Source organism: Stomoxys calcitrans, chromosome 4, assembly GCF_963082655.1.
Source record: "Stomoxys calcitrans chromosome 4, idStoCalc2.1, whole genome shotgun sequence".
Lineage (NCBI taxonomy): Eukaryota > Metazoa > Arthropoda > Insecta > Diptera > Muscidae > Stomoxys > Stomoxys calcitrans.
In genome coordinates, this window is record NC_081555.1 from 89,642,581 (window position 1) to 89,667,091 (window position 24,511).

The window sequence follows — 24,511 nt, forward strand, 5'->3', positions numbered from 1 at the left end:
ACAAGATAGGGAGCGCGCAAAGAGATGAGAATGATGTGATCGTAGACGCACAGGACCACTGATTGGCACACACCGAATATGCACTCAGGTGACCGTGAACCCCTGCTTCTCCTAGAATACACATACATGTGGCCGTGCCGGTTGATGCCTTCTCTTTTCTTACATCTCCTTATTTTTCTATTTCGTCTCGAAATCTGATACGGGGACTCACACCTTAAAACCCCGTTTACACTGCTCCTTAAATCCGGATTTAATGGCTCAATCATCTATTTTCCCTTTATCAAATCAGCTGACGAGAGCCTTAACTCCGGATTTAGTGAGCAGTGTAAACGGGGTTTTACTCTCTTACCAACACGTTTTTCGCACCACAATGCGTCAAGCTGGCCTTTTAGGGAATTTATATCTATGATGGAATACCAATTCAACCTAAAACCTTATTGTTGCTATACTTCAAAATACCTTTCATTTGACACCAAATTGCCCCCAAGTACTGTGGGCAACATTTTTATATAAAATTTTTACGTACTGTTCATGTGACACCCATATTGTCCTCATCGAGTTTCATGTCGTGTTTAAGGGTTCCCACAGATTATTTGAGCCCATAGTTTTATACCAGTTTCGAATTTTTGGGCTACGATACGAGTGCAAAAAAATTTCACTTTGTGAAGATTGGCCTAAGGTAGAGGGTCCGTCCTCCCCCTTCGAATGTCAAGAAATGAAGTATCCCATTTTCATCGGGGAGCCATTCTGTGAAAATTTCGATCCAACCGCTTTTGAGTCTATACGGATCAAGAATGGCAACACTTTGACTTTTATATACTTCATGTAAAGTAAGGTACTCTGTTCTATTTTCGGAAGATTGTGACATCACAATCTTGGCTTAATATAACACTAGGTAGGATTAATTGTTTTTAAATGCTATCCTTCAGTCCAAACCGTATGTTTTTTCACATGCTTTTCATTTCTATTTTTTTTTTATATGGAGTTTGACAGTTGTTCATGCGAAAACTCGAGCGATTTCCAACCAACCCTATTATGTTATTTCATACCTCTGCTGCAATCGTTACCTTACCTTGTAAACCAGCCTCGTAGATTTCATTCATGCCATTCTCCTTACTCTGTGTGTTTGTGTGAATAACTACTACGAGCATGTTGCATAGCATTAAGAGTCGTGTGAAAACTTGTTATAACCAGGCAAGCAACCACTCAGTCATCCAACATCATCTCGGGGGTAAGAGTTGTAGTTGTTGATTCTACTGGGTTCGTTGGTAGTTCGTGCTGTTTGTCATTTCTGAGAGCCTGAACTGTTGTCACCATCGACGTTGCTAAATAGTTGGCGTTTTATTTGCCAGATTTCATTTTTCACAAAATGGTCGTCGGCCGGTCGGTCGTAGTTAGTCAGGTCGATGGTGCTAATAAACCGAAACCGATAGCAATCATTTAGCACCGACTGAGTGAGTGAGTGGTGAATGTGCTGTGCGGTAATCCTTTCGCATACAATAAATAAACAATAGGGGCGCGCTAGTTGGCCGCCATCGCGCCACTGCACTGCAGAACGGCGTACCTCTTAACAGGTTCCCAAACAAATAGAGCATCTAAATGCTTACCCTCGGCTCGACATAGCAGCAACAACATCGATCGGAACACTCAAGCGAAGAAAATGAGAGGTACACATTAACATTTTTGTCTCAGCTCTTGTGGTTGGAAAGGGGTGAGGAGTAAGGCAAGGCTGTGGTAGGTAGCCTTCCAGCCGAAGAGGGTCTCCGACTAGCCCTAGCATTCGGCTGTGCTGAACTACAATAACAGCTTAAACTTTTAGCAAATTGAACTGACATTAATACCTTGTCGCTGACAAGTATTTTCTCAAATCCCTACACCATGCAGCACCCCAAATCCGTCCCCGCCAATGTTAGGAGAAAATGCTAAACGAGTGGCGAACGAGAACACCCATACAAATGAACGCCTCCTGATAATCCAACAACGAACGACCCCTGTCTGCTCTCCCACTCTTACACTTACTAACTGCGCCGGGTCGTCCAACTAAACTCTCGAGTCACCAGTCCAGTAGTAAGTCGGAGGTAACGAACAGACTTCTTCTGCTCGTTGAAAAAGCCCCCAAGTCAAGTACTACTCACTCACTGCCGTTTATTCATTCGCCGCCTTGGTTTGGTTGCGAGTCACTTAATACTCGTAGCGTGTGAACAAATTTTTTGCTTCCATTCCAACCATCCATGCCCATTCAGTGCACAGAGCAAAGCAAATTTGTGCTGTTGCCGGTTTTCATTATAATCCACAAAATTCTCACAATATGACACGCGTGTTTGTGCATGCCATGCTGCGAACGTCGCCGCCTCTGCTGTCTGTCGGCAGTGCATACTTGTCGGTCTAGCACAACGATTCACTAGCGAGTCATCCAACCAGTCAGCCAGCCAACGTGCTTGCTGGCTATTAAATGAATCAGTGATGAAAAGCAAAACACATGATTAGCCTACTAACAAAATCAAACAGTCAGACAGCGAAATGATATGTACACACGACGAGTATGTACATATGTATATGCCCCAATCGTCTAGTGTCGTAAACGAGCTTTGGTCGTTATGGAAGAAGAACGAGAAGGAGGTGTGTTGTTGGCGACAGCGCCAACCTCAACAATTTAACGAAAACAAACGAATCTCATTCATGTCAGGCAAGCAATGTAAACAATGTCAATAATACTACAACAAGGTACGCTCTCGCTCTCAACTCAAAAAATGCATCGATGTTTTTCTCTCTCTATCTCTTGCATATACCGGCATATAATTTTATTGCTCTCTCTCTTGGGGTGTCTCGCATGTTGTGTGGGGGGAAAAGCTTCTATAGCAAGTTCCTTACACTCTCCTCTCGAGGCCACAACTGCGAGTGACTGAGTGGCTGTTGTTGTTGTTGTTGTTATGTGACTGACTGCATTTGTTTCGTTTCTTCATGTGTTCAAATCCCGCAAAATGTGACTTCTCATTCTTTTTTGTATACGGCGCTCAGAGTGTAGATTGGCTTCGGCTATGGTTATTTTTTCAGCCGTTGTTGAATATTGTTGTTATTGTTTTTTGTTTTTCTTTGCTATGCTCCTTCACTCGGTTAAGCTTGAGTGTGTCGTTTCGTTTTGTTTTTTGCTTGAATGAATAAAAAAGAGAAGGTCGTTGTTTGCTGTTATCGGAGTGTAAGTATGTATGGATGTGTTGTTAAGTTGACTGGATGATTTTTGCCGCTGGTGTTGTTGTTATTTAAAACGTGTTTGTATTCATTGCTCTGAGGCGCTCGTTCGAACTAGTCAGTATCTGTGTGTAGTTACACTTAAGCGCATATTTATGATATACTGCTCTGTTTTTTTTTTTCTATACATCTTTTATGAGCAGAGTTGTGAGGTGAATAAGAACAGGGTGATATTAAAGAAATTCACTCACTACTTAGTTGAGAAGAAAGCAGCCAATTTTTTTTTAAACTAGGACTTTGTAAGAAGAAGATTGTGTAAAACATGGGTCGTCTAGCATGTACGCTTTAGAGTCTTGGATAACGAATGTCTTGAGGATGAAGAGTAGATGTCTTATGGCATTGCCAGTTGAGTGGGGCAAAACAAAAAGATCTTAGTAAGACTGTCTTCTGGGAGTTGGGAAATTCGTTAATCAGTTAATACGGAACATTCTATTGAATTTATAAATCTGAGATGGGTAGACGCATTGTAGGTCATGAAGAATAACTTCATGAAGATCATGCTGAGCTAGATGAAAGAAAGGGTTACTTATCTACACAACCTAAGATGGTTGTGGCAGCAGTGTGTTGCACACTGAGGTGCTAGCCTTTGCCGATGAAGGAATACTTGGGGTAATCCGGTACGTACAACCAGCTGCCATGAGATTGCTTATACTTTACCAACGGAAAGTCATGACATTATCAAGATCAGGCGCTGGTTAGACTACAGCTGCCTATGCTAAAGTCCGAGCTTCACAGAGGATAAGATATGCGATTCAAGGACGCATTATACCTATGCTATTCTATATTTTAAAAGGAACCTAAGGGTACGAGTGGATGAGAAACTGGGACTAGGATAAACGGCTGGACAGGCTAAGGATTTAGTAATCCAGATGAAATGATGACAAGGAAGGAAGATGGGCCTGAAGGGTCATCTCCGGTATACCTCAATATTTTAGAAGAAGTAAAGGCCAAGTTAACTTCAATACTACAAAATTGGGAAATTAAGTTCACAAACAATTCCGAAGACTACAGAACCTTTGCTACAGTTGCAAGCTCCAGTTGAAACCCTGCAATGACAACTCCTGGTATAGAAGCGATTTATGTCGCTATAGTAATAATAGACCTTCTGGTCCTATAGCGAATGAGAACTTGAACTTCCAATCGGAATCAACGTTGAAGAATTACCAAGGGACATACTTAGTATTTATCGGATCAGTAGAAGAAAAGACGGCTTGATTTTTAAATACCAACCTATACACGAGAATGGGAAAATGGACCTCTTTGTTTCGCAACTACGAAGAAGAAGATGTGGAATATGACACATAATCCACTTTAGAGGAGGGTTTATAACAAAAAAAAAAGAAAACTAGAATATATTATAATGAGGATGAGCAAAAGCGAGAAGAACTAAGAGCGAAGATATCTGAGAAGCCGTGGCAAGTTTTTCGAGGAGATACTTAAGTCTAACAAGCCACTCCTAAAGGTCACCTGCATTTAGGAACGCATGTCGCAAGTAGAACATAGACAAAGATCGAAGTAATGCGGTGCCGAGTTGGTTTGCATAATCGGAGAAAAATAAAATAAGATTTTTAGCAGGTGGGGACGGAAACCGGTATACGGCGAGAGACGATGCACAGTGGGTAGAATCGAAAAAACTGCCGTTTGAGAAATAATTGAAATTTTGAACGGTAAGAGTTGATGTGTTAACGAATTCATGTTTGAAATTGTGTTTTAAAGCGCTAGGTACCACGGGCGTCTTTTGGCTGGCCCCTGAAGTTGGTCATCTCAAAAATTCGTAAATTTATTTTGGGGTATAACCACTCAAAGAGGAGTTATCTCTACCCTTTCTCAAATGGCAAACTTTTTACTATTTTTTTTAATTTATCCCACTGTGCGACGATTATCCACAAGCATTGATCTTATAACAACTACACTATCAGTCACAGACAAAACCTAGCCTGAAAAAAGTATGAAACATATTGTCCTCCTACTGAACTTTAAACGTGAACTACCTTTTTTCAAGTGCATCTTCACTTATTGCCCTTTTAGACGTCACATCATGATCGGAATCATCGTGTGTACGTTTTGATTACAGTTGTTGCCAAAAACGGTACATCGATTTTTTCTTTTCTTTGATTATATTTAATTTTTCTTACTTCATGACCCTTTTAGACGGCACATCATGATCGTACTCATCGTTTATATGTGTTGATTACAGGTTTTGCCAAAGACGGTACATCGATCGGTAATCGATAGATGCCATTCATTGAAAAAAATTAAATGATTTAGATTTTCAGCCCTGAATGATGGTTATGTGTACATGTGACGCATACACATTTGTTTTCACCAAATACTATTGGGTTGCCCAAAAAGTAATTGCGGATTTTTCATATAGTCGGCGTTGACAAATTTTTTCACAGCTTTTGACTCTGTAATTGCATTCTTTCTTCTCTCAGTTATCAGCTGTTACTTTTAGCTTGCTTTAGAAAAAAAGTGTAAAAAAAGTATATTTGATTAAAGTTCATTCTAAGTTTTATTAAAAATGCATTTACTTTCTTTTAAAAATCCGCAATTACTTTTTGGGCAACCCAATATTTCAATGACCATGCATCAGATGTGCCATGTATACTTCACATCAGAGCTGGCAAAATATCGAGGGCACTATCGAGATTTTATCTTTGGCTGAATATCGATTGATATTTTTCCTATACTATTTTTTTCCGACACTACCGGCAAAGTTAATCTTTTGCAAAATTAAACAAAAACAACCGATCCGATACTGAATATATCCTTAAAGATATATTGCGCCTACATAGGGCGCAATTTTTATCCGATTGGGTTAAAGTTTTTGTTTGTTTCTCTTTCGAGACGAGCTCAATGATCGGTGATGCAAATGGAAAAGGAAAGCCAAAGATAGCAACACACACCAACCACTATGGGTTAGAAGACTTTTCAACCATATTAGGTGTGATGGCTTCAAGAGCCGTGCGTTGGTTTGTTGTATTTGAATCGTATTAATAGCGAAAACGCATCTATGATACAATCACCACTTTAACCAAGCTCGACTACCCCGCTTATTAGCTGTACTTTTCCCAATGCATGTATTTTTGTGTAATGAAAGACATTCTATCTGTGACAAATTACACTTCTTCCGTACTAAACATGCTTTTGTCCATCTGTTGGAAGTTGTATTGATGGCTTCGAACGCTAAGACAACGTCAATGGCTCTCGCCGTTGCTTCGTGTGCCAAGGTTCGAATCTTGGCCGGGCTTGAAAAAAAAAATTAGCTTAAAATTGTACAATAATTTCTCTCATGACTTCCAACTGACTTTGTTAAATTCGGTTTTATTTGGTATGTGCATTGATATTTCTTCTATATAAATCGATTTGCTGATTTTTACTTCTCATTTTCTTTTGAAATATAGATAATAGGAAAATAACGATAGTATCGATTTTTATTGAATGTTGCGTACATCAATAGTCTGCCAGCTCTATCTTCGCTTCCCATGATTCTTCATTGACGCACCCTGTATTTGACATTCGCAAGACCAAAGCATAACATTTTATTCAAGAATTAATCCGGAAGGTCGGGTGTTAGACTTTCCGCTGCGATATGCCACCGAGAAGAAAAACATTGATTCGACTTGGTTGTTGGGCTGACACGCAAAAATATAATTCGCCGCCGCTATTATCGCAATGGTCGAGGCGGCTGCTATCATCATGGGCAAGCTTTTTGTAACTTATAACATTCTCTCGTGCCGCTTAAGCCTGTATTAGTGTTGTTGTACATGTTAAATATGTACATACAGAAATTTTTGAGTTTTTCGCCACTGCCGCTGTAACCAACCAACGACTACTGACTTTGTTAACAAGTTTTGTAGTCTTTTCGCATCTCATTATGGGGCCCATCAAACTTTTATTGGTTGTGGGGCATGTTCTGTGGCGTTCGGTAAGTAAGCACGGACGTCGGTTTCCTTTTTACAACAGCCGAGAACGCCGTTGAAAAAGTTTTTTTTTATCCAGACAATAATACAAACACATGCACACACAAAACCAGCAACGCCTCGACGACTTTGGAATTGTTGTTTGAGGCATAGATGACAGTGACTATGTGAACGATTAAAATTCGCTACGTTGAATTAGCTACCATTGCCCCAGCGTTGGCCTGTCCAAGAAGTGTCAAACAAATCCTGTTCTGGTTTGCTTTGCAACTTGTTGGTTGGCTATTTGTTTGGTTCGTAGCTTGCTGTGCGTCCCCAAATGATGCAACACTGCTGCCAAAGTGGTTGTGCTTATTTGTCACGAATTCCGTTAGGCATAGGCATTGTTGTGACATTTGGTTTGATACTCATGTCAAATATGTTTGAATGCAAGAAATGGAGTATGGTTTTTGTATTTTGTGTTTGCTCTAAAAGCATGACTGGGCGGACGAGTGGGGGAGGGGTGTTTAGATAAATATTGCCAACTCACAACGATTGTTTGTTGTAAAAATGCAAGCAATGCTTGTTTCAGATTAAATTGTGTTAAATGATTTTTAATGATTTTCTCTTTGGCATTGCCATTAAAGAGTTACGATGCTGTTTAAGGCATGTACTCTGCTCTACATTAGGGTTAGGTGTTGCCATAGTTATTATTTTGTTTGACTTTTTTGGGCCATTTCGTTGTTCTATATACGTATGCACATACATAAGTATTATATATAGCATTAATTGGGGAAATGGCATGGCATGGCAAGGATTTTCGTGTCATGTTCCACAGAAAATTTTAAATTTAATAGTAAATCATTTGTTTAATAGAAAATGTTGGAGATATTTTGCTTTATTTTGGAAGAAATTTGTAAAGAAGAATTTGTCAACATTTTACTTTTATTTTAGTTGGCCATTACAGAACATTTATTACACTAGTCGAACGTAGAGTGGAACGTAACATTTCCAAGCGCCTCGATCTTTGCGCTTCTTCTCCAATCTCTGACACTCAGTTTTGAGATGTCTTTCTCTATTTGGAACCATCCGTATAGAAGTCTGTGTAACTTCTATTACTAGGGATATCGTAGTTCCAATCGGTTCTATCAGGAATAGTGGTAGGGTGTAATCCACACTGCCTGGAACAACGGTCATTTTATTAAGGATAACACAGTGTCCGTAGCCGCCACTGGACCAAAGAGAGAGCTCCTTAGCCTCACGGCAGTGGTCGGTGCAATTTGTATAGCCTCTAGACATTGTCCAAAGGCATTAGATGTAGCATTAAATTCAGTGCATCAGATGGTGTCGTCCTCAGTGTATCTGTGATACACAAACAAGCCATCCTTTGTATCCGGTTGAGTATTGAACAGTAGGTGGACTTTTTAAGCGCCGTCCACCAGACCACAACACTATATATCATTATAGTTGGATTGACGTTACTCTGGTTCCACGGATGGATCAAACCCTGAGAACAGTAGCTGTACAGATCTACATTGAAGATCCAGGGACTGAGATCTGTAACCGACTTCCTGATCATAATACGGTACTGCAGGCAGAGATCTAGGTGATCAAGTAATTCGTGAGGTATATATATGTATATCGTTAACGCAAGGACGTCAAGTATGAGCATGTTAACGGACAGAAAGCTGGATATCAGGGCTATAAAACAATACGGTAAGGCCTAAGACGGTCTTGGAGTGTAATGCAGAGATTAACACCTTCTCTGAAAATGGCAAGATCCGCATTGTTTGGGTTGCAGGCCATTTCTGGGTAAGAGGAAACAAAAAGGCACTCGATTTTACCGTGGGAGCCAGAGGACTGCCATCAGTAAACCAGATGTATGCGAAGCATTTCTGTGCGACACAGTCCGAGGCAAAGGCAAAAACGACAAACATGCTTGTAGCCTTGTGAGACAGTGAAATGGTCGGTAGGACGGCGAAATTTCGTTGGCTGATCGTTAGAAAACGACTATTTCTCAGAAGAAGCAGGAAGGATGTTATGACGCGTAATGTTATATAGGACTAGCAACGCATTTATGCAGAATAGGTGCGGCAAGTGACAGCGTGTATAGGGCGTGCGAGAAGGATGACGAGACTTTAGAACATTTCCTATGTCAATGCTTGGCTTTTGAGGCTAACAGACTGCGGCACTTAGGTCAGGATACAATACCAAACTGGGATAGAATCGAAAATACTACTAAAAAATCTGCTGTTTGAATAAGGGTAGAGACAACTCTTTGCAATTTCAAATGGTTAGATACCTACGCGTAAGGGCCTTCGACATCCCTTTTCAATTTGGCCCAGATCAGTTCTGATTTCGATATAGCTGCCATAAAGACCGATCTCTCGACTTAAAATCTTGGCCCCATAAAAGGCACATTTATTGTCCGATTTCGCTGAAATTTGACACAGCCCTGCAAATATATCTGCATTGTGCTCTACTCTCTAATATCATTTATTTGAACTCCATATTGCCATTGGCCTCAAAATTAGATATCAAATTCGTTTTCTAATCTCAAATACCTTTTATTTAAACCCCTTATTGCAAAAGTCAGCAAATATGTCCGGTTTGCTGACTTTTAGACCCAAATTGTTATGGTGAGCAAAACGTCCTATTTGGGGGTTACTATGGGGGTGGGCAGTTGGTCCCGAATGTTGGTATCAGATTCGTGGTGTATTCCCAAATACCTTTCATTTGAGCCCCATATTTCCATAGTCGGCGAACATGACCGGTTTGGGGGTGTTTTAGAGGATGGGGTGGCTGTTCAGTGACTTAACAGTGCCTTAAAAATATATATCAGATTCTTGTTCTATACTAAAATACCTCATATTACAGCCCGATATTGGAATGGTCAGCAAATACGTCATATATGGGTGGTGTTATGGGGGTGGGGTGGCCCCATAAACACTTTTCCCGAATATTGCTTTACTTCCAAAGACCTCTCATTTGAGCCCCGTCCTCTTTGGGGGGTGTTTTTGGGAGGGGCGACCCCCCAAACCCTTGGCCTCACATTTGGATAGCAGATTCGTATTCTACACCAAATACCTTTTATTTAAGCCCCATATTGCCATGTTCAGTAAATAAGACCTGTTCGGGGGGTGTTTTGGGAAATTGGTGGACCCCCGGAAACTTGGTGCCACATTTGGATATCAGATTCGCATTTTACTCGCAAATACCTTCCATTTGAGTCCCATATTGCCATGGTCGGTAAATATGTCCGATTTAGGGGTGTTTTGGGGGTTGGGGTGGTCCCCCTAACACTTGGTCCCACAATTGGATATCAGTTACGTTTTTTTATCCTAAATACCTTTCATTTGAGTCCCATTTTGTCGTGATTGGTCTAAATATAGGTTTGGTAGGTTTTGGGGTGGGACGCCTTCCACCCCCTAGGTACCCCATCTGAAATTTGGATACCAATTTTTTATTTTTAGGTTACAATAAGAGAGCACAAAAAATTTCGCTTAAATCGCACCACCCATTTACGAGATCTGGCGTTTCTGAAAATTAGGGTAAGGGGGAGGGTCCGCTCCCCTTCAGATATCATAAAATGTAGTACCCTATTTTCACCACGGGATCATTTGGCACCATCAGTAAGTCTTTTGAGTCTTTAAGGAACACACAATATAATCATCGAGGAGACAATAGGAAATCTGGAAGGAAGGGATGGTTTACGATCGGATACCTGAGATGAACGTGGGAGTGGAGTGCGAGGCACTGCTGCTATCGGCACAGTCTTGGATTGACGGAACCCAAGTATTGCCATCTGGACGATCATGTTACACGGAGAGATCAAAGCTAGAGGACAGAGTGGGCCTGGTGGTCTACATTGAGAGCCCAGGGATGGAGATCTGTTTTAGACTGCCTAACCATAAAACGGTCCTGCAGGCGGAGATCCGGGCGATCACGGAATGCGTGAAGTGGTGTAGTGCAAACGCAAGGACGTCGAGTGTGAACATTTTTACCGACAGTAAAATTGCCATAAGGGTAATACCAACCAGGACGGTAAGGTCACGAACAGGTTTGCAGTGTAAGAAGGAGATTAACGCCTTCTCTGAGGATGGCAAAATCCGCATCGTTTGGGTGCCGGGCCACAACGAAGTAAGGGGGAATGAAAGGGCAGACGATTTGGCGTTGAAGGCCCGGGGACTGCCGTCAATAAACCTGGTTAAACCGAAGCCTTTCGGGTCGACGCAGTCCGTATTGTGTTAAAGGACTGGGCGAGGAATGTGGTCGGTAGGATGGCGAAAATCCTATGGGGGATCCAGATCGTGAGAGGACGAGGCTATTACTGAAAGTTCAGTTTAGCTTTTGGTATCATAGCAGGACACATTGGACAAGTGAGTGGTTTTACTTAAGAAAGGCAAGTTTTATTTTAAACTTAATATAAGAAAAATAAATAAATAATTTGTAGATAAGTTTCTATTTACAGTGAAATGTGAAACCAGTTCACTTTGGATTCAACTTCGTCATTTTTGTACTTTAGCTCCTCCATTAGTTAAATTTTAATTTTCGATCTCCTCTCATATGTAGCCAATGGGCATTTCTTCTCTCAGCCAGAAGATTGCGATAATTTTGTCTTTCCTCAATGTTGTTACTCTCCACAGAATTGCTACCTTCTGTGGGTAAGTTCACACTGAGATTATCCTCACTATTGTTGGTCTCCGCTTCAGCCTCGTTGCTCTGTGTCACTTCTTCGGTGGGTTCATTGGCTTGACTTTCTTCGGAGCCTTCATTTTCAATGAAAACACACTCACTATTGACCGCCGCACATTCGTGGTAGTTATGGGCTCGGCCCATTTCATTATTTTCATTGGTATATTTGGCAAAGAAGCTGCGACCTATGACCCGGAAGGCCATGGCTGTCAGGGGATTGCGTTTGGAGCGGAATTCCATTTCACAAATGAAACGACGCCGGCAGGCCTTGGAATCCAGACCCAAGAACATGAACATGAAGTTGCCAATTCTAAGGGGGGAGAAGTAGATTGTGAATAATTTGTTTCTTTGAATTTTAGGGGTCATTTTACTTTTCCTCATTGATGGGGGCCATTTGTCTGATTTCTTCGTTTGTTTCCTCTTCTTCGGCTTTTTCTTCTTCATCATTGTCTACATTACGTTTAATGCGAAAAGTATGGCTTTCCGGAGATGTTGTATCGGTTATGATATCCGGGCTGCCAAAAGATCCCGAATAGGCTGAATAAGGTTCAAACGAGGGGGAGCTGGGTCCACTAGAGCTCCAGGGTGAACTTATGATCTCAGAATGATCCGATGAATAGGGTATGTGATCGTGATGGGAGTAAGAACTTAAAAGAAAACAAAATATTTTCATTTCATGTTTGGTTAGTTAGGAAAATTCCCCAACTTACTGGGGTGGATGATCGAGAATGATCTCAGGTTGACATTTCTGGTGGGGCCACAGATAGCGTAGGCCCAAATAAATAGCACTGCCTACGAAAAAGGACACTATGACAATCTTGACTTTGACCAAATAGGCAATGGCCAAAGCATGCCAACCCCACATGTGATCTGTAAAAGAAGACCCAAAGAAAAAGTGATGTTAGATAATTATTGCACAATTATAAAATGTCTCTCAAGTTGCTGGGTTTATTGTACCCTGTATTTGGACATTAAGAAATTCAAAATGAAAGTAAAAGTGTTAATTGTGTACCAGCCTACAGAGTGGTAAGCCCATTGCCTATGGTCCATTACCTCGATAGGAAAATCGTGATCTTAACATTTGCAACTTTCCTTATGTCTTTCAAGCATTTCACACTTTCTTAAGCCATTGTGAAGTTCATGGATCTAGATGGGTGCTAATTTCTTTGATTTAACTCTATTGGATGCCATATCTATAAAAGTTTGCTTATTATGACGCAATCTAAGCAGCAGAACTGATTTATGGCCAAGTTTTCGTTATGACATAAGAATGTGTTAATTCAATATTGGGGAAAGAAATTTTTATGTAATCTCAATCATGTCACAAGGTGCGAAGTGCTTTAGAGTTTGGGAAAATTTTTAAATTTACTCTCTCACAAGTGGTCAATAAAAAAAGTGTTACTTTTTTATTTTTCCTTTAGACGATATCTCACCAAGTGTAGTATATTTGTCATTTAGTGGAAGATTAAGGAAATGTCTGAGCAAAATCCATAGAGAAGTTACCACTGTCAAAATTTATCTTAAGGAACAATGCCAACTTTTAAAAACATTCGTCTAATGAAGTGTGTTATTGGGCTTCAGTGTTATGGAGGTTCTACTGCTTTAGATACAGCAAAAAAGGTGTTTAATGGTAAGGGACCTTCTTTTCATTGCCGAGTCCGAAAGGTTTGCCTCAGATCAACACCATTTAATAGGAAGATTACCTCAGGTAAATAACTCACGAGTGTCGCCAGCGCTAGGAGAGGATAACCACTGCTGAAAACTTTCTTCTTCTTCTTGCTGGGATTTGACCCCAGGCTTTCAGTTTAAGCTCAATGATAAGGAACCTTCTTGAGTCCGAACGGTTTGCCTCAGAACAACACCATTTAGTAGGAAGATTACCTGAGGTAAATAACTCACAAGTGTCGCCAGCACTAGGAGCGGATAACCACCACTGAAAACTTTCTTCTGATGTTCTTCGCCGGGATTTGACACCAGGCTTTCAGTTTAAGCTCATTGCTGAGTCTGAGTGGCTTGCCTCAGAGCGCAACCATTTAGTAAGAAGATTACCTGAGGTAAATAGCTCACGAGTTCCGCCAGCACTAGGAGGGGATAACCACCGCTGAAAACTTTCTTCTGATATTCCTGGCGGGATTTGACCCCAGGCTTTCAGTTTAAGCACAATGATAAGGAACCTTCTTTTCAATGCTGAGTCCGAACGGTTTGCCTCAGAGCAACGCCATTTAGTAGGAAGATTACCTGAGGTAAATAACTCACAAGTGTCGCCAGGACTAGGAGGGGATAACCACCGCTGAAAACTTTCTTCTAATGTTCTTCGCGGGATTTGATCTCAGGTTTTCTGCTTCAAGGACGGACATGCTAACCTCTGAGCTACGGTGGACTCCATTTGGCATTACTGAGATGTGAGAAGGCAGAGTAAACTTTGCATGCCTTTATGGCCTTGTAGTCCATGAGAAAACTCTGTTTCTGTTGGATGTAATCTTTTTCGAAAGTAAACTTTGAAAAAATAATTTTCCCCATTATATTCTATGCCACTGTTTTTACTGTAGGACTTCCAAAAACCTAAATAGCCACATTTGTAATAATCTTCTATATAAAAATCGATTTGTGTTTGTTTGTAGGTTTCTTTGTTTGTTTGTGTGTGAAATTTTCACTGATGGTGCATAATGATCCCGTGGTGAAAATAGCGTACTAAATTTTTTGATATCTGAAGGGGGAGCGGACCCTCCCCCTTATCCAAATTTTCAGAAACGCCAGATCTTGGAGATGGGCGGCGCGATTTAAGCGAAATTTTGTATGCTCCCTTATAGCAATCTACAAACAAAAATTTGGTATCCAAATTTCAGATGGGGTACCTAGGGGGGCTGTCCCACCCTAAAACCCACCAAACATATATTTAGACCAATCACGACAATATGGGACTCAAATGAAAGATATTTAAGATTAGAAAGCGTATCTGATATCCAATTGTTGGACTAAGTGTTTGGGGGACCACCCTAACCCCCAAAACAACCCTAAATCGGACATATTTACCGACCATGGCAATATGGGACTCAAATGAAAGATTTGTGCGAATAACATACGAATCTGATATCAAAATTTGGGACAAAGTTTCCGAGGGTCCACCCCTTCCCCAAAACTACCCCAAACAGGACTTATTTACTGACCATGGCAATATGGGGCTTAAATACGAATCTGATAATCCCCGAGAACATCCCCCAAAGAAGACAAATTAACGACCATAGCAATGGGGCTCAAATGAAAGGTCTTCGGAAGTAAAGCACGAATCTGATATCAATGTTCGAGAAAAGTGGTTGTGGGGCCACCCCATCCCCATAAGACCACCCAAATAGGAAGTATTTGCCCACCATTGCAATATGAGGCTCAAGTAAGAGGTAGTTTTAAGGTAGAACACGAATCTGATATATATTTTCAAAGCCAAGTTACTGAGAGGCAGCCCCGTCCCCCAAAACACCCCCAAAGAGGTCTTGTTTACCGACAATGGAAACATTGAGCTCAAATGAAGGGTATTTGGGAATAGACCATGAATCTGACATTAACATTCGGCACCAACTGTCTAGGGGACGTCCCACCACCATAAGAACCCCCGAGTAGGACGTATTTGCTCACCAAGACAATTTTGGTCTTCAAGACAGTGGAGCTCGATATTTATAGTTTTTAGGGCCCATACATATCTGTTGGACACATTTGCTGGCTTTTTCAAAAAGGGGTTTAAGTGAATGGTATTTGAGATTAGAAAACGAATTTGATATTCAATTTTGAGTCCCCTTTTGTCAAGAAAGTACAAATATTGGGTTGCTCAAAAAGTAATTGCGGATTTTTAAAAGAAAGTAAATGCATTTTTAATAAAACTTAGAATGAACTTTAATCAAATATACTTTTTTTACACTTTTTTTCTGAAGCAAGCTAAAAGTAACAGCTGATAACGGACAGAAGAAAGAATGCAATTACAGAGTCACATGCTGTGAAAAAATTTGTCAACGCCGACTATATGAAAAATCCGTAATTACTTTTTGGGCAACCCAATAGTACAATACAACCGAGAAATCCTAAGTCGCACAAAATATATTGTCAAGCTATAAATGAATCCCAGCGTTTTAGTTCAATTCCTAAAGAGAGTACCAATTTGTACGTTTTAGTACCCAAATGTATGATTAGAAAAAAAAATCTTCTGGTCACCCAAAATTTTGTATCCCAAGTGTAGCTGTATCCCAATTAAGACAGCTTAAGATCATTCTGTAAAGAAAGTACAATTTAGTATATTTTAGTACCTAAATGCACAAATTAAACAGAAATCTTCTAACCGCTCAATAATTACAATCAAGGTGTAACCGTATTCAAATTTTTAATGCACTAGCTTAATTCGTAAAGAATGTACCATTTTGTACGTTTTAGTACCTAAATGTACGATTTTGAACAAACTTCTGGTCACACAATATTTATAGTCAAAGTGTATTTGTATCCCAATTTTGAGAGCTTTAGCTTAACGGTGGTTAAGAAAGTTAGTACTTTTTCTTCCAAATGCGAATTTTGCCCATGAACATTCCACTAAGGAACAGGGGCAAACTTCTCACACATCTATGAGTGCAGTCCGATTCCAGTTTAAGCTCAATGATAAGGGGCCTCCCTTTTTTTGGCCGAGTCCGAACGGCGTGCCGCAGTGCGACACCTTTTCGGAGAGAAGTTTTACATGGCATAGTACCTTACAAATGTTGCCAGCATTAGGAAGGGGAGACCACCGTTGAAAATTAGTTTTTCTGATTGTCTCGCCAGAATTCGAACCCAAGCGTTCAGCGTCATAGGCGGACATGCTAACCTCTGCGCTACGGTGGCCTCCTTTCTTCCACATGTCGTATTTTTGTCAGCACTGCGTTAAAGTGTGGCAAATTGCTTAATTTTAGCAGTCCCCGTTCGCTGTCGACGAAGAAAAGTTATTTTCTACTATTTTGCACTTTTTGGTACTAAATCTTCGAATTTTGATGGATCATTGTGTCACCCATTATATATTTCCTTCTTGTACCTAAATGTCAAATTTCAGACCTCTAGCTCTATCTGTAAAGAAAGTACCAAATGGTACCAATTTTGGTACCAAACTGTATGTATTTTTAAGAGATCATTTCGCCAACCTTCATATATTTTTTAGTTGCATCTACATGCTAAATTGCAGACCTTTAGCTCCATCTCAACAGAAAGTACCAAATGGTACCAAAATATACGAATTTTGAATAGAAAATTTTGTCACATATTATATAGTTCTTCTTTGTACCTATATGCCAAATTTCAGACCTCTAGCTCCATCTGAACAGAAAGTACCAAATGGTACCGATTTTGGAAGTCATTTAGTCACCGGTTGTATATTTTCCAGTTGTACCTACATGTCAATTTCAAATCTCTAGATCATTTAGACATCCATCACTCATTTCTTAGTTGTACCTACAGGCCAAAGTTCGGAATCCTAGCTCCAACTATAAAGAAAGTACCAAATGGTACCGATTTTGGTACCAAAATGTAGGAATTTTGATAAAGTCATTTAGTCACCCGTCGTATATTTCCCAGTTGTACCTACATGCCAATTTCAAATCTCTAGCTCCATCTGTAAAGAAAGCACCAAATGGTACCAATTGCGGTACGTAATGCACGTTTTCTTCCATTACCAGTACTATTTTTCGGCCTCATCTTTTTGCACCAGATGTCTTTTAAGTCAAATTTCACAATTCTACCTCTATCCATCCGCCCTGTACAAAGTTCACCCATTTCGTACTTTTTTGGTACCTTTTTTAGTACCTAAATGTACAAAATTCCGTAAACTCTTCAGAACATATCGTCACAACTAATACCTCATCCCTAAACCTATTAACAAAGGTAGCGATGTTACCAACATTAATTGTTATTAGGTCCTTAGTATTCAAGAACCAGGGCTTGGCCCCGCTTATTAGTGTTGGTACTACCCCAAGAAATGTGGTGAGAGTTTGCATCGCACCCTATTAGTACCTCGTTTCCTGTCTGTCGGGCTTTCCCCACCAGCTGTTGCAGCTATGACGTGGGTGGCGGTGTCGCAGAGTCGAAAGGCAGATAAAGTGATGCCAGGTATGCTCCACCATCTCCCTGTCTCACCACTGTTGGATCCGACATTGAGAACTCTGGGGTAAATATATAATTAAAATTTTTATGACAAATAACGCAGGTTTTTTCTGATTTTCTCCATCAGAGCGTGTTTAGCAGTCTCGATCCGGTGGAGGTTTATCTGGATAACCTCAATCATTGGTACTCCAGTAAATCGGCATCTTGGAAGTAGGTGATGATCTCATCGTCTGCTCCCTGTTCTTTAGACTGCATTGAATTTCCTATCACTGCACTGCCTGATGTCACCTTTTTAGGTTCTTTGCCTAGTCTAATCTTTCGACTTTTTATAAAGTCGGTAATGGTTCCATCGTCGGGTCCCTGTTCGTTAAGCTTTATTGGGTTTCCATTCCCTGCACTGCCTGATGTTTTAATACTAGGATCTTTGCCTATCTTAGCCTTCCAAATCTTAAGTAAATGGGCTTATTGGGAGTAAGTGATGGTACCATCATCGGTTGTTAGAAGTCATAACGGAACGCCGCATGCAGAATTTCAGCCAAATCGGACAAAAATTGTGGCTTGCAGGGGCTCAAGAAGTCAAATCTGGAGATCGGTTGATATGGGAGCTATATCTAAATCTAAACCCATATGTCCCATTTACAAACCCCAATGACCTACATCAATACTAAGTATCTGTGCCAAATTTCAAGCGGCTATCTTTCCCCTATCGTTCTTTCGACAGATGGACGGACGAACATGGCTAGATCGACTCGGAATGTCAAGACGATCAAGGATATATGTACTATATGGGGCCTTAGATTAATATTTCGAGCTGTTACAAACGGAATGACTAGATTAGTATATCCCCATCCCAAGGTGGTGGGTATAAAAATACTAGCAAATGTCCTCATCATTAGTAAAGGAATATGATGTTCTCGTCCGGATTTGAAGCAATGTGTATGACCCGAATAGCATCATTGCCTAGTGGTGGGATTTATGCACCCGATAGGATGCTTGCCAATGATCGCTACCTCCATATGGAAGTATGTGGGTACAACAACACTAAGAGCTAGAATGACTGCGTGGGCTTTTAGGGGATCTTTAAACGGTTTTTGAACTTTTTGTTCGAACACAACTTTTGTATATGAATTTTCTCCATTACATCACATTTCTTTAATATATTGGGTTGCCCAAAAAGTAATTGCGGATTTTTTAAAAGAAAGTAAATACATTTTTAATAAAACTAAGAATGAACTTTAATCAAATATACTTTTTTACATTTTTTTCTAAAGCAAGCTAAAAGTAACAGCTGATTACTGACAGAAGAAAGAATGCAATTACAGAGTCACAAGCTGTGAAAAAATTTGTCAACGCCGACTATATGAAAAATCCGCAATTACTTTTTGGGCAACCAATAAGACGTTAGTGTTTTATGATTTTAGAACAAGTGAGGCAAATCACTTGTTGTAAAATCATAAACTGTAATTAAAATCACAATGAAACGAATTGAATGGAAAAAATATTACTCCACAGATTCCAAAATACGAATGAGATCGAAGGACCATTTTCTACACTGTTTTCCGTTAGAAAAGAATTCCCGATTTCGGGAATTCACATCTTTAAACCTAAAGATTTTAAAGTCGATTCTAAAAATTTATAAACCTGTCGATTTCCATAATTAAACTTCTTAAGCTTCCAGCTTCCTTGTGAACAAAGGAATCTTGATCCGTTATTTGAATCACATCCTGCATCTTTAGGTGATGTATGACACTCTTTGCCTCTGCAGGAGACTTTATGATGGACTTACACAAATGATGACGATGTCTTCTGCGGGTTCTTGCTTCTTCCTGTAAATCGCTGCGGTCACTTTTCATCAAATCTCCAAATGTAATATTATCCAAATCGTTGTTGGCATCCTTTTCAGGTTCTTCACAGAATACCAATGTCAAATAGATGCACAATAGCACAAACACCAACCACAATGTATTCTTATGCATGTTGGTAAAATAGTGTTTTTTTCCAATGTTTATTTTTTTTAAAAAAAAAAAAGTCCTTTTATTTGTTTTTATGCCCACTGCCACTAGGTATTGTTTATTTGGCACTTCTTCTCCTTAGACGCAACACAATGTAACTGATATTGATTTGTAATGCCATCTTAGCTTTTTATATGCACTATTTTTCTTCTTGATTTTCTTTGGAGCGTTTGACTTATTTAACTCTGGCTTCAAGTTCAATGTGATAATTGGCTGGGTAAGCAGCGTGTTCAAGTCATCAACACATTACCCTAGTCAGTGGTCTAGCCTACCTGACCACCTGCCTGCCCGCTTACCTACCACCACTGGGCTTTTCTTCTACTCTACAACTCTCAGAAAGTCAATATCGGTTATAACGGGTTTTTTTTTGTAAATTCAATCAAATTTGCATTGATTCTATTACGACATAGTGTTGACCATCACCATCATCTGTGCCGACTTAACAACAACAACAACAACAGCCATTGTTCCATTGCCATCCTCCATATGTTGTTGGGAGTTCAATTTCTTTTATTGCAAAAGATGTGCTAACTGAAAATGTGATGAACCCATGCAGTAATTTCACTTTTATTTTGAAATCAAACAAAAAAAAAAGAAAAATAAGTGTGAATTCGAAAGTGTTAAAACTGTGGCAGATTTTTTCTTCTTCAACTGCAGATTTTGAAAGTATGAGAAGCTCTTACTGCAGATGTCTGCAGACATCTGAAGAAAATGCGCATGATTCGGAAGTGAAGCGGAAAGGAAGTTTCAATAGGATCATAAAGAAGTTGAAGTCTTGCTAGGAGCATAGGATAAACGTAAGGCGATACGAGCTATTGTGCTTAGCGACAACGGTGAGAGCAGGAGACAACGGTGAGAGCAGAATCATAAAGAAGTTGAAGTCTTGCTAGGAGCATAGGATAAACGTAAGGCGATACGAGCTATTGTGCTTAGCGACAACGGTGAGAGCAGGAGAATATTACTTTACTCTTACTTTAACTGGCTGTGGCAGAACATTTGTTCCACCAGCCGAACGTAGAAAAGCGTTTCAAGCGCCTCGATCTCCTGCGCTCGTTCTAAAACCTCTGACACCAAGTTCCGAGGTGTCCCCCACCACTTGATCTTTCCATCGGGCTTTTGGTCTTCCCGGTTTGCGTGTACCACCGTGTTTGCCTTCAAAAGACTTCTTTGCTGGAGCCTCTTCTTCCATTCTGACAACATGACCTAGCCAAAGCAGCCGTTGTATTTTGATGCGTGTAACTATGCTAGCGTCGTCATACAGCTCATACAGCTTGTGGTTCATACGTCGCCTATATTCTCCATTAACGTAAAACTGGTGCATATATCTTGCGAAGAATCTTTCTCTCAAACACTCTAAGCACTGCCTCATTTGGTTTCACAAGTGCCCATGCTTCAGAACCATATAAGATCACTGGTAGTATCAGAGTCTTGTATAGTGTAATCTTCGTCTGTCGAGTATTATTCTTCGCTTCATCTCAAAATTCATTCATTCGTTTGGGTTACGGTGGTGCGGAGGCAGATAAAGTTACTGAAGTTGTGGTTCCCAACATTCTCCATTTTCTTTATCTGCTCGGTTGTGCAAGGTTTTTTGAGAGTTGAAACCATCCATTTCCTCTCGTCTCCATTTACTGCCAGACCCATTTTCACTGACTCTCTTTCGATTCTTTCAAAGGCTGCAGTTACTACTTCCGATGACCGATGACCGACGACCTATGATATCGATGTCTTCGGCATAGGCGAGTAGCATGTCTTCTCTTGTGATTAGTGTGCCATATCTATTCACATCTGCATCTCGTATAATCTTCTCCAGCAGGATATTAAAGAGATCACACGATAGGCTGTCTCCTTGTCTGAAACCTCGTTTGGTATTAAATGGTTCGGAGAGATTCTTTCCTATTCTTACTGAGGAACGCGTGTCAGCAAGTGTCATCCTGCAGGGATACCAAACTCAAACATGGCTTGAAATATCTTTGAACGTAAAGGAAAATCGAAGGCGGCTTTGTAGTCAACAAAGAGTTGGTAGGTGTTGATTTGTTCTTCTCGGGTCTTTTCCAGGATTTGGCGCAGTGTGAATATCTGGTCCCGGTGTGGATTTACCAGGTCTAAAGCCGCATTGATAGGGCCCAATTATCTCATTGACTTTAGGTTTTAATCTTTCACACAATTCGCTCGGGAGTATCTTGTATGCGATGGGGAGGAGACTTATTCCTCTGTAGTTGGCACATTCCATCTTGTCTCCTTTCTTGTGTACGGGACATAGTATGCTTATGTTTCAATCATCGGGTATGCGTTCTTCTAGCCAGATTGCGCATATAAGCTGATGCATATGCCTTATCAGCGTGTCCTCTCCGGTCTTAAATAGTTCAGCGGGTAACCCGTCGGCTCCTGCTGCCTTGTTGTCCTTTAGTCGGATCACTGCTACCTGGACCTCATTCTGACTAGGAGGTAAACATTCTATACCATCATCAGGGATTGGTTCTGCGGTATCCTCTTCGCCGCCAACGTCGGACACTAGCAGTTGGGTAAAATGTTATTTCCATACTCTGAGCATGTTATCTGTGCCAGTTAACAGATTTTCTTCTTTGTCTCTGCAAGAGGATGTGCCTGTACCAAAGCCACCGGATTGATGTTTAATTCTTTGGTAGAATTTCCGGTGACAGCCATGTGGCTTTGTGAATATTTTTATGTTGAAATCTGGTGCTACCAACTACCATGGTTTTTTGCTACGGCGAAATCTATCAGCCTCAATCCATTACTGGAAGTTATCTCGTGAAGGCTAAACTTTTGGACCAAAAATGTCTTCCTTCCCTATCTTCGCATTAAAATCTCACAGAACGATTTCAATATCATGGGCGGGGCAGCGGTCATCATATTCTCTCTCTAGGCACTCGCAGAAAATATCCTTGGTCTGCTCGTCTTTGTATTCCGTCGGGGCCATGGGCACAAATAAGGCTGATGTTGAAGAATTTGGCTTTTATGCGGATTGTGGCTAGCCTCTCATACACCGGAGTAAATGTGTTTCAGTCTCCGACTAACCACAAATCCACAGCCAAATTCATGTCTCGTGTTATGGCAGCTATAGCATAGGGTATTAGGATGGAGGAGGATATTCCCTCACTTAAACTGTCGACAAATGAGACAGTCCAATGGCAGCCGGTTGTCCCGATGGAGTCTTTCATCGAAAAGGGCTGTCGACTCAGTGTACCTGTTCGTCCTATTTTCGTCCCAAAAGGCTTTCTTGTCCATCCCAGGATTGAAGAGAACCCCGGACCCTGATTCGGTTGGGTTTGTTAGAACCGCCACCGGCACTTCGCCTCCTTGCCCAGGAGGCGAAGTGCCGAGGCATAGTCCTCGATTCGAAACTCTACTGGAAGAGGAACATCGAGGAAAGAAGATGTAAGGTACTGTGCGCTTTTTACTCCTGCAGGAGGATGTTCGGTAGGAGGTGGGGGTGACTCCCAAGATAATTTATTGGATGTATACAGCCATCGTGAGACCAGTACCAGCGGCCTATGGGGCACTGCTATGAGGGGATGCCGTAGGGAAGAGGACGCTTGCAAAGGAGTTTGAAAACGTCCAGAGACTTGCCTGCGTCGGGATCACAGGGACGCCGAGATCCGCACCGCAGGCAGGCCTGGAAGCGATGCTGGATATACCGCCCATTGGGGCCTATATTTGGAACTGCGCCGCCAGGGTCGCGCTTAGGTAGATCCGTGCTTGCGTAGTGATGGGTTGTTCTTCACGCCCTGCTCGGGTTCTCCACTCCTTCTGTCTTTCTTTTATTCGTGTATAACCTCTAGTACGAGGTCTCACATTTTTCTTTTTCTTCCCTTTCTCTCTCTCTCTCTAGGGTACCACAATGGGCCAAACTGGCCTCCTAGTGAACTCACCTCTGGTGGGCGATCCATTCAACCTTACCTAACACCCCAGCCCCAATATTGGCGGTAAGCGTATCTTTCTTGCAATTCAATTGCAATGGTCTCCGGGGCAAGTTCGACGAAATAGTCGAATTTATGAGTCGGCAGTAGATTTTGAATGCAGCAATCCAGTAGACAAAGTTGACCAAGAGCTGCCGCCCGCACAGTTGTCACGGCTACAATGTGCTACGTACGGCTACAACGTGCTTTCGAGACACACTATTTCGTGCAGTATAGACCCATCTTGCCTGCGCCTGGCGCTAATAACCTCTAAATGGAGTGTTTGGTGATAGCAATCAGGTCCGGTACTGTCCAAATAGAGCTATACAACGCGTACATACCGCCGATTGGCAGTTGTGTGCCAGTTAATGGCCAAGTTTGCGGGAGGTTTGTGGCCAACTGTCTGACCATATTCACCTGGTTCTGGGAGACTTTTACTCCCATCACGTTTCATGGCATTCTCCCCTAGGCAACGACCAGCGGGGCATAGCTTTGTGCAGAGGACAGAACAGGTTATCACTACAAGAGATACCTCTAGATAAAACGGGTCTGGACAGCATTAATGCAGACACTGTAGCAGATGCGGTGAATAGCTACCGGGTGAATGTGGTCCTTGGGGAACGACCTCCACTCACTG

General features: G+C 41.2%; 3 protein-coding genes across 3 annotated transcripts in view; 1 reads left to right on the top strand and 2 right to left on the bottom strand.

The window, feature by feature from the left end:
- Positions 1-1,530, bottom strand: part of LOC106085716 (uncharacterized) — a 55,116-nt gene extending 53,586 nt beyond the window's left edge. Inside the window, exon 1 of the mRNA XM_013250096.2 lies at positions 1,073-1,530. Coding sequence (XP_013105550.2) covers positions 1,073-1,099 — 27 coding nt within the window. The 5' untranslated portion in view covers positions 1,100-1,530. The remainder of the gene's footprint in view (positions 1-1,072) is intronic.
- Positions 1-24,511, top strand: part of LOC106085715 (serine/threonine-protein kinase tousled-like 1) — a 593,262-nt gene that overhangs the window by 234,705 nt on the left and 334,046 nt on the right. The gene's annotated exons all lie outside the window — the stretch shown is intronic.
- Positions 11,674-24,511, bottom strand: part of LOC106085718 (uncharacterized) — a 318,067-nt gene continuing 305,229 nt past the window's right edge. Inside the window, exons 4-6 of the mRNA XM_059366270.1 lie at positions 12,554-12,713; positions 12,215-12,490; positions 11,674-12,153 (exon numbers count right to left, since the gene is read on the bottom strand). Of these exons, the coding sequence (XP_059222253.1) occupies positions 11,682-12,153; positions 12,215-12,490; positions 12,554-12,713 (908 nt within the window). The 3' untranslated portion in view covers positions 11,674-11,681. The remainder of the gene's footprint in view (positions 12,154-12,214; positions 12,491-12,553; positions 12,714-24,511) is intronic.